Source organism: Ahaetulla prasina, chromosome 4 (assembly GCF_028640845.1).
Source record: "Ahaetulla prasina isolate Xishuangbanna chromosome 4, ASM2864084v1, whole genome shotgun sequence".
NCBI lineage: Eukaryota > Metazoa > Chordata > Lepidosauria > Squamata > Colubridae > Ahaetulla > Ahaetulla prasina.
Genome location: NC_080542.1, coordinates 103,199,847 through 103,223,349, shown reverse-complemented (window position 1 = coordinate 103,223,349; position 23,503 = coordinate 103,199,847). Strand labels below are relative to the sequence as shown.

At 42.9% G+C, this 23,503-nt stretch overlaps 1 protein-coding gene across 2 annotated transcripts in view; it reads right to left on the bottom strand.

Annotated features, from left to right (window-relative positions):
• Window positions 1-217: 217 nt before the first annotated feature.
• Window positions 218-23,503, bottom strand: part of SKAP2 (src kinase associated phosphoprotein 2) — a 317,205-nt gene continuing 293,919 nt past the window's right edge. Inside the window, exons 14-15 of one of the 2 annotated variants that reach the window (XM_058180970.1) lie at window positions 3,833-3,934; window positions 218-1,610 (exon numbers count right to left, since the gene is read on the bottom strand). In XM_058180970.1, coding sequence (XP_058036953.1) covers window positions 3,842-3,934 — 93 coding nt within the window. In that variant the 3' untranslated portion in view covers window positions 218-1,610; window positions 3,833-3,841. The remainder of the gene's footprint in view (window positions 1,611-3,832; window positions 3,935-23,503) is intronic. The other variant, XM_058180969.1, reaches the window with a different exon arrangement.

Here is a 23,503-nt window from a genome sequence, read left to right as displayed (position 1 = left end):
TTCATTTAGGTCCCTCTGATTACAATGGGAGTTTATTTCCAATCCATCCAATTAACCTTCTCCTTATCATAATAGCTTTCTATAACTAAAGATTTTATTTTAAAATATATATATTTAGGGAATTATGTGCAGAAAATTAATAGCTTCACTATGTGATAAACTATTTGCATGTATGCATAGTAAAAGATAACTAGAAAGATAGACAGAAACAAATGAATCCTTTTAAAGCAATTTAATTTTTTAACTTATGAGCATTTTGTATTTTGAGCTATATTAATTTTAAAGGAATTCTGTCTAAACTTGATCTTTGGCCACCATTAATTTAGAAACAGGAAATATATCAAATCACATTGAGTTATGCTCTCAATACATATTTTCTGAAAGTTATGGCCTTTGCCCCCCAAAATAATAAATCTTAACACTGAACCTTCTGGTCCTGCTTTTATGATGCAGATGAAATAGCACAATAGAACTTCAAAAAAATATTTTAAGTTAGTGAAATTTCATCAAAATACTACCTATGTTAATCTAGAAAAGAGATTAGGAGCATGATACCTGCAGAATTTGAGCATACAGATGGAGAGGATCCCAGGACCCAGCAAAAATATGGAAAGAGAATACAAATACAAGTCACCCAAATATCAATTAATTTTCCTATCTCATAATTTGTTATTATAAGCAAACAAAGATAATTCGGACCATTACAATGCTTTGTGGATCAACATGTCTCTTGCTCTATATAGAAAAAGAAACATGAGGAGTTTTGGAATAAACAGAGTAAAGTCAAAAAATGGATTTTGTTTAGCATTTTATACTGGACTTATCAAATATATTAATGACTTAGCAGCCTAATATAATTTCTAATATTGTTGATCATTACATATGATTGTTGGTTTTTGCTTCAATTGCTTCACAACTTTCTTCTAAGAAGCAAGCTGTGAAGCAACTGAAGCAAAGCTATGTAGAAGTAGCCATTAATCAAGCAGAGTTAATAGTCATACAAGTTTTTGGAAGAAACACTTAATTCCCAAAAGCTCTGCTGAAAAAAAAATGTACTGATGCTATAATGTGTACACCTTTTTTAAATAATTCAAAAGAGATATATATTTCAATATGCTATCAAAGTGTCACACACACATATACATACATATACATACATACAAACACACACACACACACACACACACACACACACACACTGTTTAGGATTAAAATGCAAACGAAGGAAAAGACTTTTCCTTTTCAGTTAAGAAAAAGCAAATCATAGCAATGTTACAGGAAGGATCCGTTGCCGTGTATCACTTATGTCAAGTAGAGGCATAAAATCTTGCAAAGATCTGCTGTGTTGCACATATTGAAATTAATTAGGCTGATCATCAAAAATTTATTGCAGCTCTCTTCCATTAAATTTCAAGTGCATATAATCAGGTTATGCTCATTTACCAAGTGAGTAATAAATACAACCCTAAATAACTGTATACCACAACAAAGAGTGTCAAAGCAAATAGCAAAAACCAAAGTAAAAATGTCTGTATCTTCCCAGTCTTTAATTTCATGTAGATCTCTGTAACCTCTTCACAGCTGGCTTGCAGTTTTCAGAATCAGACTGGCTGGAAAGCAAGGGAGGGGGAAAAACACTATAGTTACGAATACAAAAAGGTAGAATATGCTTAAACCATAAGAAATTCTTAACTCCATGTTTTCCTAACCTTGGGGCCCCTAAATAGTTTTGTAATATGATTTTCCACTACATGAAGAAACTTCAAATCAGGATACCATACTGGAAATTTCTTTATTCTTTTCTTTTATGTACACTGAGTACATACACTTATGTATCTTTTCTTTTATGTACACTGAGAGCATATGCACCAAGACAAATTCCTTGTGTGTCCAATCACACTTGGCCAATAAAATTCTATTCTATTCTATTCTATTCTATTCTATTCTATTCTATTCTATTCTATTATTCATTACATTGCTACCACCAAAATTAATGTGAATTTCCCTAATCTACAGCTTTAATGCATCTTAGAAAACAGATGCACAAACTAGAGGCTTGTTTCTTTTTTTGATTAATGATAACAAAAAATTCTAAAAATACTTCCCTGATCAATAAAAATAACCACAGAATATCCTTGGTCAATTGTCTGCAGTTCACAAATTATAAGGCAATAACAGATGTGTTTAATTCACCCAACAAGCCCTATATACTCTCATTTTAGTCAACTAGTAACACTCCATGTGCTAACCACACAGAACTCTTCCAGAGTTAAGTTCTGCTCATTTTCCTTAGTAATTAATCAGAACAGAAAATCCCTTAGTCCTTTGCACTGGTGAGCACTACAGCAACAACAATATAACAATTTCATGTGACAAATGACTGAATCTATCCTATTAGTGTAGAACAACATCTTTACAATATTTCAATTGATTAGCTTTATTTTCATAATTAAGCAACAAATCCCATGTCTGAACTAAATAAAGACTGCAAAAGTGAACAAAAAAGTCTGGTACTTAATTCTTCTCAGCTTGCAATATCAAATTTTTAAAAAGTTGGGGAGAGGGACACTGAATTGAAACAAGAATGTTTCTTAAATTAATTTTAAAACATTTGGTTATGTAAGCAAACCCTTGAAAACAACATGTGGTGCTACCACCTTTATCCATATTGTCTGGAACCTATTTAGATCATTGATAGCCTAAGAAATTTGGGCAAACAGGAGTACAATTATAACATCAACACCTGACATTTATATTGAAGAAGGCTATGCCATACTGCAGATTTAAAAAGGATATTTGGAACGCACACAGATATGGACATATAACACTTGTCTGCCTGCAGCATCTCTCTTTTGTAAGGATTATACTGCAGCTGTTGAAAGCTCCTACATTCTCAGAAAAGATATAGCTACTTTAAGCAGCTGCATGGACCTCCCATAGGCATGTTTGTATTTGGAGAACTGCACACTCCTAATGTTAGGTGCAAATAGGTTATTGCTATTAAAACAGCTAAATACAATATACATATATAGGAAAAGAAGCTGCTAAAAAGAGCCAAATTTGAGGATACTCTAGACAAAATGAAAATAGGCCAGGGTATATGAAATATTTTGAATTGAAATCTTTCCCAATGAAAAATCTTTAAAAAGACTTCTGAACCATGTTCAAAATTTGTATTAAAGCAAGTTTTAGGACACATGCAGATATTTGAACATTTGAAGTGTATGACTTTTTTTGAAGCCCCATTAATTATAACTATTCAGTCAGGTAGTTTGCAAGCATAACATGGCTAGAGAGTACCACAAATGATCAGGTTTCTAAATCCACTCTTTCCTTTGCCATTACAGAATCATTTATTAATTATAACAACTTAATTGACAGCTCAGACTGTTAGTTTTGGTATTACTGTAGTTGTTTTAAAAAGACAATAGTCTTTATGAAAAAAATGATGGAAAGGAGTCTGCTCACCTTTCCTAATTTCTATGTCTACACTAAGAAGAAAGGAAAGAACTGGAATCATTTTGCAAAATAAAATTGCTTACATGTCCTGGTCAATGTTCTAAATACTCTATTCCTGGTACTCTTTAATTATAATAAAATGAAGGTCAAATATTGGTGTGATGGCCACAATATTGGTGTGATGGACATGGGATATTGGAGAACATATTTTCTATATCTAGAAACACATTATTTATTTGATATAAAATTACAGATCTTTGTTCTTCTCCCATCCCAAGAAATACATTAAAGGTTCCAGGAAAAGAAACCTGTACAAAAAAAGAATAAAAGAACATATAAACCATTACAGAAAATTGAATTAAAATGTACTTACTGTTGCCTCTCAAATATCATACATCTCCATTATGTAGGCTTTAGGCACTAAGCCAATGGTTCCTTTCATTTCTCCTACCCACCAGCCAAATCTATTGTACTCCTAATTGAAAACAATATGCAGTATTAACCTTTAGTCTGATATGAATGCAAGAGTTTTACATATGACTCAAGTTTCCTCCTTATGTACAGCTATAAGAGCATGAATGGAAAATTAAAATGTTAAGAAAGAGTGTATGAATGTTGTACGCATGACTTTCTCAAGCACTTGAAATGCAGTTAGGGCCAAGACAGGAAATTACTTTTTAAATGGCTAGGCATCTGTTTCAATGTCTGAAAAATGGGTTTTTAAAAAACCTACTTACTTACCTATGTTCCTGCAAGCCATATATACTCAATGAGACAACAATGTGATTATATCATCATCTGTTTTGTATGTGTTTCCTGATAAACACTTTTTTTTAAAAAGAAAAATAAACCCTGTATCTCTAAACATGTTTAATCGGAAATATTTTTCCAGTTTAGGTAACTGGTGCAGTCTTCCTTCTAATGCTGCTTTTTAATAATTAAAAAAGTGCACATTACTGAGGCATTTTTCAGAAGTGCTCAAATTGGACTCATCTTTCTTTGCCTCTATTCTGTTTGGTTCCCACTAATAGAAACATTCTTTTCTATTACTGTAAATACACACAGGCACACAAATACAGAGTATTTCATTAAAAAAAATAGTATCTGATACCAACTCAAAAATAGTTTAACAGAATTGAAAAAGATCCTATGTTAAATTTTTGGTAAATTCACATATAAGAACTGCATATCATTACTCCTTCTCTGTGTTAGCCAATGCTTCCTGCCATAAACTTTTACCATAGATCTTATGAACCTGACAAATGACTAAATGCATTTTGCTTTCAATTTTGTTTAGGCTGAGCAAGATGAATCCAAATCAAGTATATGAAAGTTTAAGAAACAATCTTTTCCAAAAGCAATACCAAATAACAGAGATCCAAATTTAATTGTCTTTCGTCCTTTGAAGGTAAATATTGTTATGATTAATACTAACAGGAGCTCAATAACTTTCAGCCATTGAAAATGGATTCCAGTAAAGTATGTGTCAAAGGAAACAGAAGGAAACAGATTCCTTGTTCAAAAGACAGATTAATGGTAAATTGTTTAAAAAAAACAAACAAGGAAAATAGAACAGACCTAGAGAGAATTCTGCTAGAGTGGGTTGTATTTGCCAGTCTGCTTTTACCTGAAGCTAAGCACTAATGGGTTCTGATGGAATTTAGGCATTATATGGGGTGCAAAATTCACCTGTCCTTCCATAGCATTTAAGGGAATATAAACAGCAAGGTACCAAAATTACTTCCATCCCTTCCAGGGCTTTCTTCAAATGATCTGATTAACTTGTACCAGATCTGTTAACCCTAATCTATTAACAGCTCATATCCCCTGCTATCTTCTGTTCACATTTGTTTCCTATTTACTCCTATCCATTAACCCAGTTGTTTGTAACTCCAAATTTGCCTTGCTTCCTGAAGCTGTCCCTCCATACCTCCTCACATCTCAAGTCCACCTTACTTTTTCATTTGACACAAACATTGAGGAGAAGGGTTCTCCAGATTATGCTGTAACATAAAGTAGCAGAGATTTTTTGCTTTAGTTTTAGTAATTCTGTGTACTGGGGAAAGATAAGGTTTCTATAAAGTTGAGATATTAAAAGCCATTACGCAGATCTTAATACACTCATTTAACTAATAAATCACATCACCAAGTTCTGCTTTTACCTCATTTGCCATCAGGATAAAAGAGCAGCTCCAAAGAAACTATTTTACCATCTTAGCATCCCTCGTCGATTCGCACTTTTTCTATGCGCTACACTGTACATGAACTCTTGCGCCTGCGAGGTGCCCCCGCCTCGCAGGAATGGCCCATATCGCTACCAAGGGCCGGCCTCAATGACGGGTCTTGGGACCCACAGAGGTGGCATGCGAGAAGAAAGAGCCTTTGGGGTTTTAGACAGGGCAATTTTAAGGGGTGGGAGGGTAGGGCGGGTGATGGGGTAGCCCGTCGGGAGGAAACCAGTTCCAGCGCATGCTCGTGGCGACTGTCAAATGGGTTCGGAGGTTATGGGGGAGTGTGTTCCTTTGTGTGAGGTGAGTCTATTTGCACGGTAAGTGGGAGGGGCAGATATGGCGGAAGGGGATCGTGTCGATGCAAGGTCACGCGTTCGATGTTTGCAGGCGATCGCGTGCCCCGATCCCCCTGACTTCACCCGTTCCCCGGATGGTCAAGACTCTCAGAGCCTGGGCCTTCGTCTGATGTTATGCAACGCACGGTCCGTGGCCAATAAGGCCCCCCTAATATATGATCTGATTCAGGGGGGTGCCACGGATATTATAGGCGTTACGGAGACCTGGTTGGGTACTGAAGGGGGCGTGCCCCTGGTCGAGATGTGCCCACCGGGTTTCCGTGCATTCCATCAGCCGAGGCCCAGGGTAGGGGTGGGGGTGGCGGTTGTTATTAAAGAGAGTCTAGAGCCGAGGAGACCACTGTACCTCAGATTGCCGGGTGTGAATCCTCTTTGTGAGGTGGGGTCGAGATGTCAGTTGGGCTTGCTGGTCGCGTACCTGGCTCCTTGCTGCGTGACAGCTGCCCTGCCCGAGCTTCTAGAGGTGCTTGCCGGGGTGGCAGTGGAGACCCCCAGACTTTTAGTCATGGGGGACTTTAATCTGCCATCTGCTGGCTCGTCATCGACGGTAGCTCGGGAGTTCTTGGCTTCCATGACGGCCTTGGACCTGACTCAAGTAGTGGATGGCCCCACTCACATCGGGGGAGGCACACTGGACCTGATTTTTGTCTCTGGTCAGTGGTTGAGAGATCTGGACTTAAAGGAAATAGTCATTGAACCTTTGTCATGGTCAGATCACTCTCTCCTTCGCCTGGACTTTCTGACCGCTACCCAACACCGCTGTTGTGACCCAGGTTCCTGGACCCGGACTCCTGGACTCGGATGATTCAGAAAGTGAGGGAGAAGACCTGGCCAGCCCTGCTTCTCTTGAGCCCTTTCCCTCCCTGGCACCCACTCAAAGGGATGGGGAGGGGCCGGCACAGCCTGATTCCATGGAGCCTCCTTCTGATTTGGCAACGCCCCAAGAACAGTTTTGGAGCGATGCAAGGTCACGTAGACGTAATCGCCGTGCGCAGCAGCGGAAGAGTTGGGACAAAGCCAAGTCATAATTGTCATGCAGTGACATCTGCAGAGACTATAAATAGGAGGCGGGACTTCCTGGTTTTTTGTCTTGGACAAAGTAATGAGTTGGCGAGCTAATGAATTGGCGAGCTAACTATTTCAATGGAGGAAGAATATATTCGTGAGTAATTCTGCCCTTATCTATAATTTCCTCGTTATCTCCAGAAACTTGGCAGGCCCGTGGGTAGACGTGGCCAGGACATGTATCTATGTAAATAAAAGCAAAAAAAGGAAGGCCTCTGCCGGACTCTTTGCTGGGAGTATTGGGGAAGGAAACAGAACATTTTGTCCAAGACCTGACTAAAACATCTTCCACCAAAGATGGATCAGCAGCAGGTACAGCAGCAGTTAGAGCAGCTACACGCAGCTAATCAACAGCTCCAGCAGCAAGTGGCTCACTTGGCAGGCCAACTTGCTGCCAGGAATGTGCCTGCAGCCCCCCATCCTCCCACCTCCTCCTCGCCGCAAGTGCCCGATAACCGTGCGGATAAGTTTTCTGGGCAGCCTGAGATGTTCCCGACCTTCTTGGGACAGTGCCAACTCTACATGGCTATGAGGCCAGAGGATTTCCCAGACGACCGGGCTAAGGTGGCCTTCGTGATTAACCTTCTTTCCGGCTCGGCTGCTCGATGGGCCACGCCTCTTGCTCCAGGACAGCCCCTGCTGGCGGACCAACAGCGTTTTGGCAGCACCTCGCACCATGTATGAGGACCCGTTCGAATGCTGACGGCAACCAGGCGCCTTAAGGAACTCAGTCAAGGGAAACGCCCCTGCAGGAGTACATCGCCGAATTTCGTCTTTTGTGCCAGGACTCTGACTGGAATGATGCAGCGCTGGTGGGCCAGCGTTCAGGAGGGACTCTCAGAGGAATTGCAAGGCGAGCTGGCCCGCGTGGGCGCCCGCGGACCCTCGACAACTTGGTGCCCTTTGTCTCCGCCTCGATGCCCGTCTGCAACGGCGACCGTCCCGTCGCACCCCCCGGGACCCGCCGTCGACATCTGCACCCCCACTTCCTGCACCACCAGCACCCAGGGTCGCCCCACGTTTTGTAACCGCTGCGGGAGAGCCCATGGAGATGGGAGCGCCAGATCTCGCCTGACAGCCCAGGAGCGGAACCGAGGCGCCAAGGGGATTGTGCCTGTACTGTGGGGAGCCCGCCGCCGCTTCTTGCCCCAGAAAGCGGCGGCACGACGCCGTCCCCGAATCACAGCGTGACCAATCGGAAGCGGAGCAGGCCCAACCTCGGGGAAACCCTAGGTCGGGCACGTACTAAGCCCCCACTGGACGTTGCGGAAGTAGACTCTGGGCCCCCTCGGCATCTGATTCTGGACACACGGATATGGTTGGGGAACCAGTCGGACGGGCTCCAGGCGCATGCGCTGGTGGACTCAGGGGCCACAACAAACTTTATGGATCAGGCCTTTGTGGCCCAGTTTGCGGTCCCGTGGTTCCGTGGACCTCCGATGCGGGTAGAGACAATTGATGGGCGAGAACTGGTGTCCGGCCCCATTAAATTCACCACCCAGCCTTTGCGCCTGGCTATTGGGGACCATGAGGAGGCGATCCAGTTTTATGTCACGGCGGACCTTCATTTTCCTGTGGTCCTTGGGATGGCCTGGCTTCGGACCCACGATCCTCAGGTGGCCTGGTCGCGGAACACCATCTCTTTCCCGAGTCTGCAGTGCGTCGATCACATCCGCCACACCTGTGCCGGCCAGAACGTCCCCACCGCTGCCATCACCTTGCCTCCTGAGCTGACGGACTTCGCCGACGTGTTCAGCGAGAAGGAGGCGGACCGACTACCCCCGCATCGGCCCTACGATTGCCCCGTGGACCTTCTGCCCAACGCACCACTGCCTGTGGGACGCCTGTATTCCATGTCGGAGCCCGAGTTGGCCGCCTCAGGGACTTCCTGGACAAAAACCTGGCCCGAGGGTTCATCCGCCTTCAAAGTCCCTCTCGGCCCCGGTCCTCTTTGTGAAGAAGAAGACAGGGGACTTGCGCTATGCTGTGATTACCGCCGGCTAAACGCCATTACGGTGCGGAATCGCTACCCCTGCCGCTCATCCCGGAGCTACTGGAAAGGTTGCGGAGGCCACGATCTTCTCCAAGCTCGATCCCCGGGGGGCCTACAACCTGGTGCGGATACGAGAAGGAGACGAATGGAAGACGGCATTCGGCACCCGATACGGACACTACGAATACACTGTCATGCCATTTGGGTTGACCAATGCTCCCGCCGTTTTTCAGCACTTCATGAACGACGTGTTCCGAGACATGTTGGATCGGTTCGTGGTTATCTACCTGACCGACATCCTGATTTACTCCCGGTCCAGGGAAAGCCACCTTCGACACATCGGTCTGGTTCTGCAACGCTATGGAGCAACAACTCAATGCGAAGCTGGAGAAATGCGTCTTCTTCCGGACTTCCATAGAATTCCTCGGGCATATCATCTCGCCCGAGGCATAGCCATGGACCCATGTAAAGTAGAAGCTTTGTGTAGCTGGGAAGCCCTCGTCGGGTGAAGGATGTTCAGCGCCTACTGGGCTTCGCCAACTACTACCGGACCTTCATCCCGGCTTCGCCACACTGACAGCTCCACTTACCCAGCTCCTCAGGAAGAAGGTTGCATTCGGTGGGGTCCCCGCAGCAAGAAGCATTCACAGCCCTCAAGAAAGCCTTCACACGGAACCCGTCCTGAGGCATCCCGACCCGCTCCGGCCTTTTGTGGTGGAAACAGACGCGTCCAATGTGGCTCTGGGAGCGGTGCTGCTACAGGCTCCGACGAATGGTGGCACACTTTTTCCCTGCGCTTACTACTCCCGGAAACTCAACCCTTCCGAGCGCAACTACACTATCTGGGAAAAGAGTTGCTGGCTATCAAGGCTGCATTCGAGGCTTGGCGACACCATCTGGAGGGCCCGACATCAGGTGGAGGTCCGAACGGACCATCGGAATCTCGAGCACCTCACCACAGCTCGGAAGTTGAACCAGCGGCAGATCCGTGGTCGTTGTTTTTGCCCGGTTCAACTTCGCGTGACCTATATTCCCAGCGGTCACAACCGGAGGGCGGATGCCCTGTCCCACAAGCCAGAGTACCTCTGCGCCAAGGACCCCCTGAAGCCTTGGCCGCAGCACGGGGGCCAGTGGACTTGCGGCCCCAGGTGCGAGAGGCGCAGCGCCAGGACGCCTGGTCGCAGCAAAGGAGAGCGGAGGTGGGCCCCACGGCTCCTTGGACCTTGGAGGAGGACTTACTCAAGTTTGGGCGATTATATGTGCCCACAGGACCACTCCGAGCCCTCGTCATGACCCAGTGCCACGACAACCCTGCAGCAGGACATTTTGGGTTCTTCAAGACCCTCCACCTGGTGACACGGACCTTTTGGTGGCCCCGAGTGCGGCATGATATACATGCCTACGTGACATCCTGCGGACCGTGCGGCAAGCCAAGCCCGCCACGGGGGCCCCTCCTGGGCTCCTCCAGCCCTTGCCGACACCCGACAGACCCTGGGGGGCGATCTCTATGGATTTCCTGACAGACCTGCCGCCGTCCTCTGGGTTCACCACGGTGCTGGTGGTGGTGGACATGCTCACCAAGATGGCACACTTCATCCCATGCCGCGGACTGCCCACAGCCGCAAAACGCCCGCCTCTCTCTGCAGCACATCTTCCGCCTCCATGGTCTACCGGACAGGGTGGTTTCGGACCGCGGAGTTCAGTTCACAGCCCGCTTCTGGAAGAGCCTGATGGCCGCGTTGGAGGTGCAGGTATGTCTGTCGTCATCGCACCATCCGGAGACCGACGGGGGTACAGAGAAGGTCATCGGTATACTGGAACAGTATCTCCGTTGCTTCATCAACCAGCAACAGGACAACTGGGCCGACTACCTGTCCCTGGCGGAGTTTGCTTTTAACAACTCTCAGCACACCTCTACTCAGATGACCCGGTTCTTTGCCAATGTGGGTACCATCCGCGGCTCTTCCCTCTGGCACCACCGGACTCTCCTGTTCCCGAAACGCAGACCTTCCTGACGGAATTGCATGCGGTCCAACAGTTGGTACGTCAGCAGCTGAATCGGGCAAAGGAGGATTACAAACGGTCCGCCGACCGCTCCCGACGGGCAACGCCCCCGCTGGCAGTTGGAGACCGGGTGTGGCTCTCCACCAAACACCTCCCGTCCGACCGCCCGGTAAAGAAGTTGGACCACCGATTCATCGGCCCGTTCCCTGTTGAGGCAGTCATCAACCCGGTAGCCTACCGACTGACCCTGCCACGATCCATGCGGATCCACCCCGTCTTTCACCAGTCCCTTCTGGTTCCTGAGGCCACACCGAGTCCCCTTCGGTGCCCAACAGCACCCGTCACTGTCGCCAAGGACAGGTCGGAGGAATACGAAGTCCACAGTGCACGAGACTCCCGCTGGCTGAAGGGTCGTTTCCAATATTTGATCACGTGGAAGGGATACGGGACTGATTTCTCCTGGGTAGATGCCTCCGACATTCATGCCCCTGACCTGGTGCAGGCCTTCCATGAGCAGAACCCAGCCCGACCGCATCCCGATTGTCAGCCCCGGGGGAAGGGCCCTGCGGTGAGGGATAGTGTTGTGACCCAGGTTCCTGGACCCGGACTCCTGGACTCGGATGATTCAGAAAGTGAGGGAGAAGACCTGGCAAGCCCTGCTTCTCTTGAGCCCTTTCCCTCCCTGGCACCCACTCAAAGGGAGGAGGAGGGCCGCACAGCCTGATTCCATGGAGCCTCCTTCTGATTTGGCAACGCCCAAGAACAGTTTTGGAGCGATGCAAGGTCACGACGTGATCGCGCGCAGCAGCGGAAGAGTTGGGACAAAGCCAAGTCATAATTGTCATGCAGTGACATCTGCAGAGACTATAAATAGGAGGCGGACTTCCTGGTTTTTGTCTTGGACAAAGTAATGAATTTGGCGAGCTAACTATTTCAATGGAGGAAAGAATATATTCGTGAGTAATTCTGGCCTTATCTATAATTTCCTCGTTATCTCCAGAAACTTGGCAGGCCCGTGGGTAGACGTGGCCAGGACATGTATCTATGTAAATAAAAGGAAAAAAAAGGAAGGCCTCTGACGGACTCTTTGCTGGGAGTATTGGGGGAAGGGAAACAGAACAACCGCAGGGAGACGGAACCATTACGTTGGTACCGTCCCAGGCGCCTAATGGACCCAGAGAGGTTTCAGACAGAGCTTGGGCCACTTCCTGAGGGTCTGGCTCACGGCACGGCAGAGGAACTAGCTGCAGCCTGGGAACGGGCTGCGGCTGGGGCCTTAGACCGTGTCGTGCCTTTGCGGCCTCTGACCCGGCGCAGATCCCAACCGGCTCCTTGGTTCTCCGAGGAGCTGAGGGGGATGAAACGCCGGAGAAGACGCCTAGAGAGTTCCTGGAGGTCCAGCCGTTCAGAGGCTGATCGGACACTAGTTAGATCCTATACTAGGACCTACCTAGTGGCACTGAGGGAAGCGAGGCGTTGCTCGCCTCCTCCCTCATTGCGCCGGCAGATAACCGCCCAGCTGCCCTGTTTGGGTGACCGCTCCCTCCTTCACCAGGGGAGCGGGATGACCCGCTGCAGGACGTGCTGAGGAGTTTAACGGTTATCTATACGATAAAATCGCTCAGCTTAAGGACGGTCTGGACCAAAATTGTGGCGATTCGGATGGGGCGTCCGAGGCGGTCTTGGTGATGTTGTCTGGGATGAGTTTGACCCTGTGACTCCGAGGACATGGACAGGTTGCTGGGTAGACTGAATGCCACCACGTGTTTACTGGACCCGTGCCTCCTGGCTGGTGCTGGCCACTCGGGAGGTGACACGAGGCTGGCTCCAGGGATTACGAGTGCTTCCTTGTTGGAGGGAGTCTTCCGCCGCCTTGAAAGAGGCGGTGGTGAGGCCCTCCTCAAGAAGCCTTCCTGACCCGCTGTTTTAGGTAATTATCGTCCGGTCTCCAACCCGCCGCGGGCGAAGGTTGTAGAGAGTATGGTGGCATATCAGTTTCCCCTGCACCTGGAGGAAACTGTCTATCTAGACCTGCTCCAGTCCGGTTTCCGGCCCGGTTACAGCACTGAGACGGCTTTGGTCGCGTTGGTGGATGATCTCTGGAGGGCCAGGATAGGGGTTGTTCCTCTGCCCTGGTCCTATTAGACCTCTCAGCGGCTTTTGATACCATCGACCATGGTATCCTGCTGCGCCGGTTGGGGGATTGGGAGTGGAGGCACCGTTTATCGGTGGTTCTCCTCCTATCTCTCCGACCGGTCGCAGACGGTGTTGACGGGGGCAGAGGTCGACCGCGGCGCCTCACTTGTGGGGTGCCGCGGGGTCGATCTCTCGCCTTCTGTTCAACATCTATATGAAGCCGCTGGGTGAGATCATCAGTGGTTTCGTGTGAGGTACCAGCTGTACGCTGATGACACTCAGCTGTACTTTTCCACACCGGGCCACCCCAATGAAGCTATCAAGTGCTGTCCCGGTGTTTGGAAGCCGACGGGTCTGGATGGGGAGAAACAGGCTCAAGCTCAATCCTCCAAGACAGAGTGGCTGTGGATGCCGGCATCCCGGTACAGTCAGCTGAGTCCACGGCTGACTGTCGGGAGCGAGTCATTGGCCCGATGGAGAGGGTGCGCAATTTGGGCGTTCTCCTGGATGAACGGCTGTCTTTTGATGAACACCTGACGGCCGCCTCCAGGAGAGCTTTCCACCAGGTTCGCCTGGTGCGCCAGTTGCGCCTTTCTAGACCGGGATGCCCTATGCACGGTCACCACGCCTTGTGACGCCTCGCCTGGATTACTGCAATGCTCTCTACATGGGGCTCCTTGAGGGGCATCCGAGGCTACAGTTAGTCCAGAATGCAGCTGCGCGGGTGATAGAGGGAGCCCCTCGGGGCTCCCGAATGACACCTATCCTGCGCAGGCTGCACTGGCTGCCTGTGGCTTTCCGGGTGCGCCTCAAGGTTTTGGTGTACGTCTTTAAAGCGCCCATGGCATAGGGCCGGGCTACTACGGGACCGCCTGCTGCTACCGAATACCTCTCACCGACCCGTGCGCTCTCACAGAGAGGGACTCTCAGGGTGCCGTCGGCGCGACAGTGTCGTCTGGCGGCGCCCAGGAAGGGCCTTCTCTGTGGGGCTCCCGCCTCTGGAACGACCTCCCCAGGACTTCGCCAACTTCCGGACCTCCGAACCTTTCCATGAGCTTAAAACTTACCTATTTATCTGCGCTGGCCTGGGTTAGTTTTTAAATTTATGGGTTTTTAAATGGGTTTTAGTTTTAAATTTTAATTGTGGCCAATTTTAATAAGTTTTTTAAGTGTATTTTAAATTGTATTTATATATTGTCTATTTTACTTGGCTGTGAACCGCCCTGAGTCCTTCGGGAGAAGGGCGGTATACAAATTTAATAAATAAATAAATAAATAAAATAAAATAAACTAGACTTCTTTATTCCCCCACAGCTATACATGATACTAGTTCACCAGTGCAATTCAGCAAGCAAGCTTGCTTACCAGCTACAGTAAGAATGACTCTTGCTGGACTGATTGTTCTGAGGCCAAAACCCTTAAAGGCAAAGAGGCACTTGCTGTCTCACCAGGGGGTTCAGATATTCCAGCTGTGTGTGTTTGTTTAATAAACACATGTTTCATTCCACATTAGCCTGCTTAAATACACAAGCTACCTCTCTATAGATTTAAAGAGCAAGTAATCACTCATAATGCCAGTCTTCACCTGTGCTAGAGGAATCTTGCCAAGGAAGCTTTCCAAAATAACTTTTTTTTGTAAATGTGTGCTGGAGAACAGGGCAGAGAGAAATCATTATGTTCTGCAGAGTGCTTTTTTACTTAAGGGATAATTAAAACTTTTTATGACAGAATGAAAATATGCCATGTAGATATTTCAGGAACTTATAAACAACATATTCTGAGGGTGATAAGAAAGCTACCTCTAGGAGCCACAAATTAAAATACTAAACTACCCTCCCCCCTGCCCGCAAAAAAAATCTTGCTATTTAAGAATATTTAAATTTAATGCACTTGTCTGATTTTAAATATTACGGTAATAGAAGTGTAATAGTATCAGAAGCTAATTTATGACTGAAATCTTACTTTATCATTATTATTCTTGATATGAACCCCACAAGCAATCTGAATCCCAATTAAAGCATGTGAAGTATAAGCAGGTAGGAAAGAAAAAAAATGAACTGCTATATTGGAAATGTAATGTTTTAGCCTTAGGTTACTGCCATCACTATAGAGACATCCATTTTTAACTAGTTAATTTGCTTACATCCCTTTTTTACAATGTGTTTAACTTTTGTATGTACTTACAAATCAATTTGACCATATTTTTATAGCATCTTTATGGATACATTAGTTTCAGCAACAATGAAAGGCAACTGATTTTGGCTAGTAGCTACCCTCAGAGTCATATGCTAGTTCTGCATATGAACACAACACATAAATATAAATGAATAGAATTCAACAGTCACCTCTAGAGAAAACCCAATTTTTACTGCAATTTAAATATTTAAATATTTAAATATTTTATACTCTGTCCAAAATATAGATTGCCAGGCATAGATTAGTATTAATTTTTGTCTAAAATATTGATTTAATATTTTAAAGAACAATCAGAATACCAACAACATAAATATGTCATCATTTACTACAATTTAATGTTCAGAGTCGAAATAATGTATATTATGAAACAGCTCCTTAAGTGCACTAAATTCATTTTAGAGATCATGAATTGCTTATATCACTTTAAGGTATAATAATAATAATAATAATAATAATAATAATAATAATAATAATAATAATAATAATAATAATAATAATAATAATAGCAGAGTTGGAAGGGATCTTGGAGGCCTTCTAGTCCAACCCCCTGCCCAGGCAGGAAACCCTACACCATCTCAGACAAATGGTTATCCAACATTTTCTTAAAAATTTCCAATGTTGGAGCATTCAAAATTTCTGCAGGCAAGTCGTTCCACTTATTAATTGTTCTAACTGTCAGGAAATTTCTCCTTAGTTCTAAGTTGCTTCTTTTTTTGATCAGTTTCCACCCATTGCTTCTTGTTCTACCCTCAGGTGCTTTGGAGAACAGCCCGACTCCCTCTTCTTTGTGGCAATCCCTGAGATATTGGAACACTGCTATCATGTTTCTCCTAGTCCATCTTTTTATTAAACTAGACATACCCAGTTCCTGCAACCGTTCTTCATATGTTTTAGCCTCCAATCCCCTAATCATCTTTGTTGCTCTTCTCTGCACTCTTTCTAGAGTCTCAGCATCTTTTTTACATTGCAACGACCAAAACTGAATGCAGTATTCCAAGTGTGGCCTTACCAAGTGTGGCATTATAAAGTGGCACTAACACTTCACGTGATCTTGATTCTATCCCTCTGTTTATACAGCCCAGAATTGTGTTGGCCTTTTTGGCAGCTGCTGCACACTGCTGGCTCATATCTAAATGGTTGTCCACTAGGACTCCAAGATCCCTCTCACAGGTACTACTACTGAGCAAGGTACCACATAAACGGTACCTGTGCATTTTGTTGTTGTTTTTTTTGCCTAAATGTATGCTTAGGGTGGGGCTTGAATTTAAATATCATGCAGCCTCAAGAGTCAAATATTTAATTGTAATGAATAACAAAATAGTACAAATCTCACATACAACCTATTTATTCATATTCTGTTCAGATATAGATAAACCTATTATCTTAAATTCTTCTGTACGTCTAGATATACTGTGTATTATTCTCATCAGCTCTTTCTTATAGCTTTGATTCACCTTCAAAAAGACTGATAAAATAATGAAGAGTTCTTTAATCTGCACAAAACCATTCCAGTCAATTTATAAGAATTATTGCATTCCTTTGTACCATGTGTAATTATTTTCTATTAATCATGTAGTATGAAGCTGCATTATGTGGCTATTCTGTTATCACTGGGAAGAAGCCTGCAGTCAGCTCTCAACAATGTTAGGTAATTACTAACACAAAGCTTCTTTCTCCTTCTGGAGAAATTCTATCAAGATCTAGAAGCACTGTAATGCTTTATTGTACGAGAATAACCATGAAAGAAATTAAAGACCTACATAATGAATTGCTTAACAATAAAGGTGCATGTGAGAAAAAGCTAGTGGGAGAAAAGGGAAGAAAAATGCTTTTAAATTTGGAAGAGGTAGGTCCAAAGTCCTCTTTCTTAAACTCAAATAATGTAATTTTGCTCTAATTAATCTATTTCAATTGGTCTACTTTCTAATCCAGAATAAATCTATGAGAAAGTGATGTTTAAAAGCATGCATTTACACACACACACACACACTGTTATGATCATCAATCATCAATGTGAGATGTTGAAATTTCAGGACAGTAATAATTGAGTGCTATTATCTTAACATTTAAAGTTCTACACTACAAAGTCCTCCTACAGTCTTGTTCTGTAAAAATCTTTCCATCGAGAGTCCTCTGTATTAAATACATACTTGTGATTTTGTATGCACTTGTGTGATGAAACAGCATGTCACAATGAATGAGTCAAATCCAACTATATGAAGCTTTAGCTCCATTCAGTATTTCTCTTAAATTAGCTCCACTGATTTCCATGTGATTAAAGGTACTGACAAAGACTGCAATTTCTAAATTCCATACTAGATTTCTTTCCAAGAAACATTCCACAAAATATCCTTCTTTCAGCATTCTATATATCATCTGATTATAAATGATTAAGTCTGCATTAAAGGTGATTTAAAATCAAATCAAATCAAGCAAATATTTGATTCAATATCATGCTGGGATATGAAAATTTTTACATAATTTTTAAAATATATGGCAAATTGAATGAGTATGACAAACACAAAAATCCTTAATGAATGTTCAACCCTGGAAAACTGTATGATCACAGATTCAAGAAAAGGCAACCCACTTGCTATTAGAAAGCTTTATATGAAGCTATCTAAATACAGATTTTGAAAATTTTCGATTCAGTACTGATTATGTTATCTTTAAATGCTTCAGATATGAATTAAAAGTCCTATAATCCAAATGCACAAATTTATTGACAATGCTGAAAAATTTAATCAAATACATTTAGAGGGTATAGCGAAGTCTCACTGAGACTAGATCTGTAGGGCATAGCTGATAATGGTTTGAAATTGGCAAACAATTTACTTTATCTGAAAACAAAAATATACAATCATGATTTCTACTCAATTACTGCACAATTGTTTCAAAATGCTATTTCAACATATACTTCAGATACAGTCCAGAATAAAAAAGCAATGCATTTAATAAATGAAAATCAAGGTTTTCTTTTATATATTATTTTAATATATCTCTATGATTTTGTTAAACAAAATTTAAGATGGCAGATTTATTTTGGTTTTTCTCAGAGCTAGTCCTGACCAAAATCAAATACTTCTACTAGTAAAAAATAATACCATATTATATATCAAAACTCTACAGGTAGCCCATATTATCTGAGTCATGGCAAGTAGCATTCTTGTTAAATATATATTAGTCTCAAAGTAAATGTGCAAATGATGGCCCATAGAGTAACATTATATGAAACACATGCCCAAACCTCAATTTCTGATATATAATAAAAAGAATGAAAACAACAACTATGTTGCCTTATAATTGTATATTCCTGGCACATAAAATTGCACAAATTTACAAACTAAAATCATCTTGACCTTGACAGAATAATCTTCCACTTTCTCACCTTATAATATAATCAAAATAAAAGTACTAGAAATCTTGACAATACATACATTTATAGTGAAAAATAAGTTTATATACCACCAAATAGCTGCCCTGTTTGGGAAATGGAAACAGTAGGATATTAAGTTTTCAGTTTCAGTTGCATTTGTTTTTTAAGAAGCTTAACATATAATTGTTAACAAAAATTCCTAGAACCATTAAAATCATGACATGGGTTTCCCTCATAGTTCTGTTTTGATACGTGACTTTTAATATGAAATAAAAGGGTAATCAAAGAATTGATTTTAATTGCTATATTTAAAAAATGAATTCTGGTTCCTTGTTTCTCCAAAATTACTTTAGCTGCTTTCCTCTATGAAATGAAAAATGTGGATATTTAATTAAAGAATTATGGAATTATTTGAAATTGATATCCTCATAAAAAGATCAAGAGAAAACAATCACAATCATATGCTAGTATAGATACAAAGTTTTAATAAAAACACTTTCTGATTATAATCACTATTACAATTAATCTAGACTACATTATGGATTTTTTTCAGCAATGAACATACAAAAAATATAATAAAATGAAGAATTTAAAAAAAGAATACTACAATAACCACTACATTTTACAAATTTTCAGGAATTACTGTAAGAAATTTTACTGTAAGAAAACTTTAGTGTGCAATATTGCAGAATTTAAAATATAAATTCTGTACTATATGCAATGGGTATTCAGTTTCATAAATGAAGCTATAAATTAAGCTTGCTTAAAACAGTATATGGTATTTTTAAAACCTATCCAAGATTTTGTATTTTTTCATCATTGAAGTACAATTATCATAAATATTAGAGTAACTTGGAACAAGATAAATTTTCCAGTAAAGATGCCCAAATCCATTAACACTTTGGCAGAATTTTCTACAAAGTTGTTATTGGCAAAGACTGCCATAAATATATTTTGATTTCTTTTGTTAACTCTTTTCTGCTGAAATACTATTTGTCTTTTAATTTTATTGTATTCTTCCTACAGCATATAATAGTTACATTTAATTCTTTCTCATGAGAATAAGATTTTACCAGAATTAATGCCAATAAATTTCTTGATATATGATATGGGGATAATAAGTAATAATTAAGATGAAGCCCAAGTTAAATTTCTGACATCATTTTTGAACTCCATACATTAACAAGTGCACCTCTACTTTTCAACCACTAGATGGGGAAAAGAATTATTTTTCTAAAAAAAAACAAACCCCAAGGATCACCAGGTGCCAAGAAGCTAAAGCTTTTTATAGTGTTACGAAATATTGACAGCTATAAGAAATGTTTGATCAAGTTCTTAAGCTTCAAAAGCTTTAGATTATTTTACTTTAACAGTACTCTTAAATTCTTTCTCTGGCTAATAATTCTCAGAACTGGATAAATTATTATTCTGAACATTTTTGTTTCCTAAATTCAGAACTGATAGAAGACTGTATTTTGCAGAAGCATTTATAACAACAATACTCAAACTGGGGGAAAAAAGCTGAATTTTGATTTAAATTTCTTTTCAATTTTAGAAATTAAGTAACTGTAGGCCATAAAATATAACCAAGCTGCAAGATCTAGATAAAAAGACAAAGATTTTAAATACATTTAACGAAGTATTAGACAGGTTAGAGACTAAGAAAATTTCAACTCATATTCCCTTTTATAATGGAACATTTTCAATCCTGAATTGAATAACAATGAATCTTACCATTAAAAATAGTATAAAAATACCTTTTTTCTTCAAAAAGAAGACTGGGTCTTATTTTCTTTTGACCCCCGAAAAAAACAGCTAGGCCTTATTTTTGGAGGATTCTAATTATTGATTCACCTCATGGTGGTGGTACCAACAAGAGCAGCTCAACAGCCCCGCCCAGCAGGAACCCGCTACTGCCCCACTTTTTCTGCAGCCGCTTGCCACCACTCGCACGCATCGTCCCAGCCTCCGTTTCGCCTTCAGATGTTTGCCAGGAGCCTTTTTCAGCCAATAATATTATCTGCTGAAGATGCCTTCCAGCAGGCATCTGAAGGCGAAACAGAGGCCAGGGTAATGTATGCGAGTGGCAGCAAGCAGCTGCAGAAGAAGGCAAGGTAGGTGTCAGGGTGTGCAAGGCCTGATAAGTAGGGCAGCTCCACCACCCCATTCCCACCCTAGCTTGTTTTTTACCTGTGTGCCTCACCCCACCCCCTGCACCCCAATGTGGGTAGGGTCTTAATTAGGGCTAATTTTGTAGGTGGGGCTTAATTTGATTGCACGCACTCAAAAACATGATAGAACTTATTTTCAAAGTGGGTTGTTTTTTTGGAAAAACACAATATTTTTAAAAAATTAGGAGCTTAATTACAAGAAACCTACAAATTACTTACTAGAAGAAACCTACAAATTAGTTAAAAAAGCATCTAGAAATAAGCAAGATATTTTCAAAGGTAAAGCATTTGTCAAAAGCAAATCTTGCCAGCCAAATCTTATTGCCTTGTTTGATAAAGTGACTAAATTAGTGGAAAAGGGAAATCTATGGACGTAGTTTACTTAGATACCAGTAAGGCCTTTAACAAAGTAGATCATAGCCTATTTTTGGTAGGCCATTGTTCTTGGACAGAACAATGTGGGATAGATAGTACCACCACCAGATGGATTTGTAATTGGCTAACCAACCACACTCAGCATGTAATCAATCTTCAATGAAACTAGAACTACATGGTGGGAAGCATGCAATGGAATTCAAGATTCTGTCTTGCAGCCAATGCTCTTGAATATCTTCATAAATGACCTAGATTCGGGGTGTCAAACTCGCATTGTCACGGCATTGTCACGTAATGTATTGGGACTTTTCCCCCCTTCACTAAACCGGGTGTGGGCATGGCCAGCGCATGATGTCTCCAGGCCATGGGTGTTGTGACCCAAGCCCAAGTAGGTAGTAGGAAACTCATTCTGTGAAAAAACAAACAAACTTTATTCGAACAGCTGAATTTAGTTCATTCCCAACGTCTTTCAACTCAAATTAAAACAAATTCCTCCCAACGAAAATTCCTCAGTCCTATTGCAAACCTTGGTCCAATTAGGCAAACTGCCAAAGGCCTTTCTTGGCAAACGTTCAGAAGTCACAAAAATAAATGCAAGACATAGATGAAGCAGAAGATGAAGCTATCAACGTTGTTTTCTGGTAAAGGCCAAATGCTGTTACTGGTCTGTTTTAAGCCTTATGGGAGGGGCCAATCATCTCTTGGCCCTACTCCCGAGTTGTCCTTTTTGCTTGAGCTGCTCTTGCTTTCTGGCAGCTCTTCTCATGCGTGCATTAGGAACAGGCTCCTCCTGTTCCTCTGCCTCACTATTATCAGTCTCTGCAGGCTCTAGAGTCCGCACCTCACTCCCTGATGGCCCTGGCCTCACCTCAACCTCATCACTGTCTGACTCCATTGCCAGCTCCAAAGGCTGCTGGTGGACCACAACAAAGGGTGTGAGTTTGACAGCCCTGACCTAGATGAAGGAACTTGTCAAATTTGTAGACAACACTAAGTTGGGGGTAAATAGCTAACTCCTAAAGTGTTAGACTCAAATAGACTCAAGACTCAGAAGGATCTTGACAGATTTGAACACTTGCAATGAGTGAGAAAAGTAAGCTTCTAGGCAAGAGAAACCAAATGCACAGGTATAGAATAGGTGGTACCTGCCTTAACAGTAGTAATAGAGAGAGGATGTAAGTGTCCTGGAAGACCACTATTTAAGTAAGAGCCAACTGTGTGCTACAGCTGCCAAAAAACCTAATGCTGTCTTAGGCTACATTAAGAGAGGAATAGTTTCAAGCTCACGTGAAGTGATAATACCACTTTATACATACTAGTGAGACCACACTTAGAATACCTGAATCCAGCTGTGGTAACAATATAAAAATAAGATGTTTAAATCGTAGAAAGACAAAAGCAACAAAGATGATAAGGTGTCTAGAGGCTAAACAGTACAATGAATAAGAAAATTAGGCATGTCTAATCTAATGAAAAGAGGAACTAGGGGTGATATGATAGCAGTCTTCCAGCACTTGAAAAACTGTCACAGAGAAGAAGAGCTCGGCCTATTTTCCAAACCACCTGAGGGCAGTAAGAAGTAACGGGCAGAAGATTTTTAAAGAGAGATCCAAACTAGAACTAAGGAGAAATTTCCTGATAGTGAGAACAATTAACCAATAGAATCAATGTTGGGATTCAAAAATTTTTACTACAGGTTTTGTGGGGCGTGGCTTGATGGGCGTGGCATGGCTTGGTGGGCGTGGGAGGGGAAGGATAATGCAAAATCCCCATTCCCTCCCCACTCCTGGGGAAGGTTACTGCAAAATCCTATTTCCTCCCAATCAGCTGGGTCTCGGGAGGCAGAGAATAGATGGCGGTGGGGCCAGTCCGAGGTAGTTTTTACCAGTTCTCTGAACTACTCAAAATTTCCACTACCGGTTCTCCAGAATTGTTCAGAACCTGCTGAATACCACCTCTGAATGGAATGGCTTACCTCCAGAAGTTGTGGGAGCTCCATCACTGGAGGTTTTTACCAAGAGACTAGACAAATATTTGTCCAGAATGGTGTAGCAGATGCTCTGCCTGAGCACAGAGTTGAACTAGAAGACTTCCAGGGTCCCTTCCATACCTATTATTCTGTGTTCTAAACTGGATTAGCC